Source organism: Austrofundulus limnaeus, unplaced genomic scaffold (assembly GCF_001266775.1).
Source record: "Austrofundulus limnaeus strain Quisiro unplaced genomic scaffold, Austrofundulus_limnaeus-1.0 Scaffold2, whole genome shotgun sequence".
Classification (NCBI taxonomy): domain Eukaryota; kingdom Metazoa; phylum Chordata; class Actinopteri; order Cyprinodontiformes; family Rivulidae; genus Austrofundulus; species Austrofundulus limnaeus.
Window position 1 is genome coordinate 8,753,387 of NW_013952404.1, and position 3,563 is coordinate 8,756,949.

Consider the following 3,563-nt stretch of genomic DNA (forward strand, 5'->3'; position numbering starts at 1 on the left):
TCTCTCTCTCTCTCTCTCTCTCTCTCTCTCTCTCTCTCTCTCTCTCTCAAATCAGAAAAGGGTCGCAGCAAGCCAGAAAATAGATCATGGACTTTAAAAAAAAAACGGATTTAGTCAATGAGTTAAAATGAAACCTTGTTTAAATTAAAGTGGGATGGTGTTTGGAGTTTTAAAAAATGACAAAAACATATATTTTGTGCTGATTTTTCACATTATTGGGTCAGTCTGCGATATGACGATGTGCGTAAAACCTATCAATCTTGCTTTTTTCTGTACATAAAAGCAAACTTGATCTATTTCTCTTTGTGTTTTTTTTTCAAAGTCTTGAAAATATGACATATTGGAATATTCCAACTTGTTTTAATGTTTAATCTTCTTTTAGGGTGTTTTTTTTTTTTTTTTTCGCTTTTCCATGCACCTTCTCATGCCTGTCAGTTCCATTGTCGTGAGTTTCCATAGCTTTGATTTTCTTTACAAAATGTAAAGATAATTCAATAAATCTTATTCTTGTCTGAGTTCACAAGCTGCAGCACCTGAGGCGCYTGAGCTTTTGGAAAGCCTTCTTGAAGTCCTCGTTGGACATGGTGTAAATAATGGGGTTAATAAGGGAGTTCAGGTATCCCAGCCAGGTGAAGAAGTCAAACAGCTCCGGGTTCAGGCACGTGTCGCACGTGGCCACCAGCAGGGTGTAAATAAAAAACGGAAGCCAACACACGATGTAGGCGCCGAGTATTATCCCCAGAGTCTTGGTGGCTTTCCTCTCCCTGGCAGCCGAGATGCGCTTCTTCTCCAGCAGCGCGTCGGACACGGTCACCTTCACCTGGTTGTCGCTGACGGAGGAGCTGGCGTCGCTGGACGGGGCCTCGTGCCTCCCGCACTGCAGGGGGGTCGTGGACGCCACGGACGCCGGGGAGCTGGTGACCAGGTGCGCGGAGGTGAGCCTCTTCCCGACCTTCTTGGGGGACTGCTTGAGGATCCGCTTGCGCGCCTCCACGTAAATCCGCCCGTACAGGACGATGAGCAGCAGCGTGGGGACGTAGAACGCGCCGAAGGTGGAGTAGATGGTGTAGAAGATGTGGTCGGTGTTGACGCTGCAGCTGGTCAGCTCCTCCYCCTTCACCTGCCGCCAGAAGAGCGGCGGCAGCGAGATGGAGATGGCGATCACCCACGCCGTGGTCACCATCCCGGCGGCGCGCGCCGGCGTGCGCTTCTTGGAGTACTCCACCGCGTCCGTTATGGCCCAGTACCTGTCCAAGGCGATGACGCACAGGTGGAGGATGGACGCGGTGCAGCACGTTATGTCCGAGGAGAGCCAGACGTCGCAGACCACCTGCCCGAGCGTCCAGGTGTGCGTCACCGTGTACAGGACGCAGATGGGCATCACCAGGATGGACACCAGGAGGTCCGTGACGGCCAGGGAGGCGATCAGGAAGTTGGCCGGAGTTTGCAGCTTCTTGGACTGCGAGATGGTCGCGATGACGAAGGCGTTGGATAAAGTGGTGGCGAGCGTGATGGCCGCGAGGATGACAGCAAGGCTGATCTGAAAGGCGAGGCTCTCCGCGCTCTCATCCACAGCGGAGGGAGCCGAGCTGTCGTTCGTTGCGTTCACCGGCTCCACTTCACCATAGAGCTCCATAACTTTTTTTTTAGTTCATCTCACGCACCCAAGTCAAAGATCCAAGGAGCCCCTTTTCCTCCATGCGCGCCGCCTGGTCCGAGCCATCCTCTCCGAGAACCAGATCAAAACACAAAAACTGTTTCCTTCCAGCTTCATAGTTCTCTTTTTCACCGGTGCACCTCTCCGAGCGAACATCCAGTCATCTTTTCCGTTTTTTAATCCACATYTGAATAGTTTCTAACAGGGATTACGCACAGCGGCAAAGGGTGCGTCCTGATACCTCAACATCTGGGAGMATGTCACAGATAAATCCGCATGTAGGGCAGGAGTTCTCCAGAGCTGTGGCTCCTCGGGGCCCCTCGTGGTTCATTGGTGAGCCGAGCCAAAGCCTGGGTTTTATACAGACTCTGACATCAAACAAAACGCCACTGATCACAACCTTGTTCTTCTCTTTACTTTTACTCCCTCTCGAAGAGTGGACCAGCTGCTGGGTCATAGTGCCCACCCAGCCTGCCTCATCTCATGGAACAATGGTTCRAACTCACTTCACCAACACAAACCTGTTATGAACAAGTTCTACTGTCTTTCCAGTGTTTCTCTAATGGCAAATAAATAAACCTGAAACTTGAACTTGAAGTTCTCTTGAATTTTGATGCAATAACAAAATAGAGAGGTGTGGATGCAGCCAAATAACAGAAACTTTGCAATAAGAGCAAACACGTTTTGAGACCCAYTCACTAACCAAACACCTGTCTAAACAGCACTCTTAAGAAAGGCAGACACAAACGATCAGAGCTTAATAATTCTTGACTGATGAGCTGCATARGATCACACTTGGGATTTAATGGAAACAGCCTTTTCATTTCTGRTTCTGTGGTGAATATTTTGAGCTGAAGTTATAATTTGTGGGAGCTTGGCTGTGCACGTGCTGAATTTTGAGAGGATTTGGGAGAAATCTGAGCCACGTTTTGATGTAGCCTGAAGATCTGCACATGTAATAATAAAGTTGAAGTAGTAAGAAAAGTCTCTGCAAAAACTTTGTAAACAGCTCAAAGTTGGAATGTATATGACATCATCAACTGTCTATTGAACATTTTGTGAGGGGGTTACTTAAAAGCTTCCTAAAACTTAAATTATATTTGTGAAAAAAAAATCATAAAGCTCATACTTCTAAAGTTATAGCAKACTTTCCCCAGTTGAATCACATATTTTCTTTTTGCATTCTGTTGTGAGAATGACACCAGAAAACAGCTTCAGTGCTCATGCAATGGAATCCTTAAAATTGCAGTCAGACATTTTCGCAGGCCACCTTCTGCAAAAGGAAACGAGTAAACTGAATAATAAAATCGAAATCTCTGGTTATCTTTGCATCTTTTTTCGAAGCTCATACAAAATGTGTTATTTCCAATAAATTGTGAACACGTTTCTCTGTGAAATTACTGTCAATCTAATACAAGATGCAGTTTCTGGATATTAAATTGGCGCTGTTTAGAAAACAAAAAATAATACACAAATCAGCAGATGTTTGTCTTCAGAAAACTGAGGATGATTCACCGCAGCTGTTTTTTGTCACTTCTTTTTYCTGTCTTTCTCTCAATTTTACCAAAACGTTTTTTTCTTTCAGCTGCAGACAAAAAAAAGTGCCGAGATTCATTCTCTCACGTTGTCAAACACTTAAAATGAAAAATCTGAGCACGTCAAGGATTAAGAAAGCTATTTTTACAGTGTGTGACAGCCCCGGGTTGTTATGATTTACCTGTGTGCCGATGCTTTAACACAGGAACACGGGAGCGAGAGCAGAATCGTCCTTTGCCAACTGAAGGATTGAACTGATGAATCAGATATGACATGACGTGGTGATGCTGCTTCTGATTTATGCAGAGATGGGAGATTTTACGAGGAAGAGTTCACGCTCACTGGTTCATGCCYGCGTTGGCACGTTGGA

General features: G+C 46.0%; 1 protein-coding gene across 1 annotated transcript; it reads right to left on the reverse strand.

Annotated features, from left to right (window-relative positions):
* Positions 1–405: 405 nt before the first annotated feature.
* On the reverse strand, positions 406–2,870 carry htr1b (5-hydroxytryptamine (serotonin) receptor 1B). The gene has a single exon (XM_014014750.1). The coding sequence runs from the start codon at positions 1,634–1,636 to the stop codon at positions 518–520; it is 1,119 nt and encodes a 372-aa protein (XP_013870204.1). The 5' UTR covers positions 1,637–2,870; the 3' UTR covers positions 406–517.
* Between the last annotated feature and the right edge of the window lie 693 nt (positions 2,871–3,563).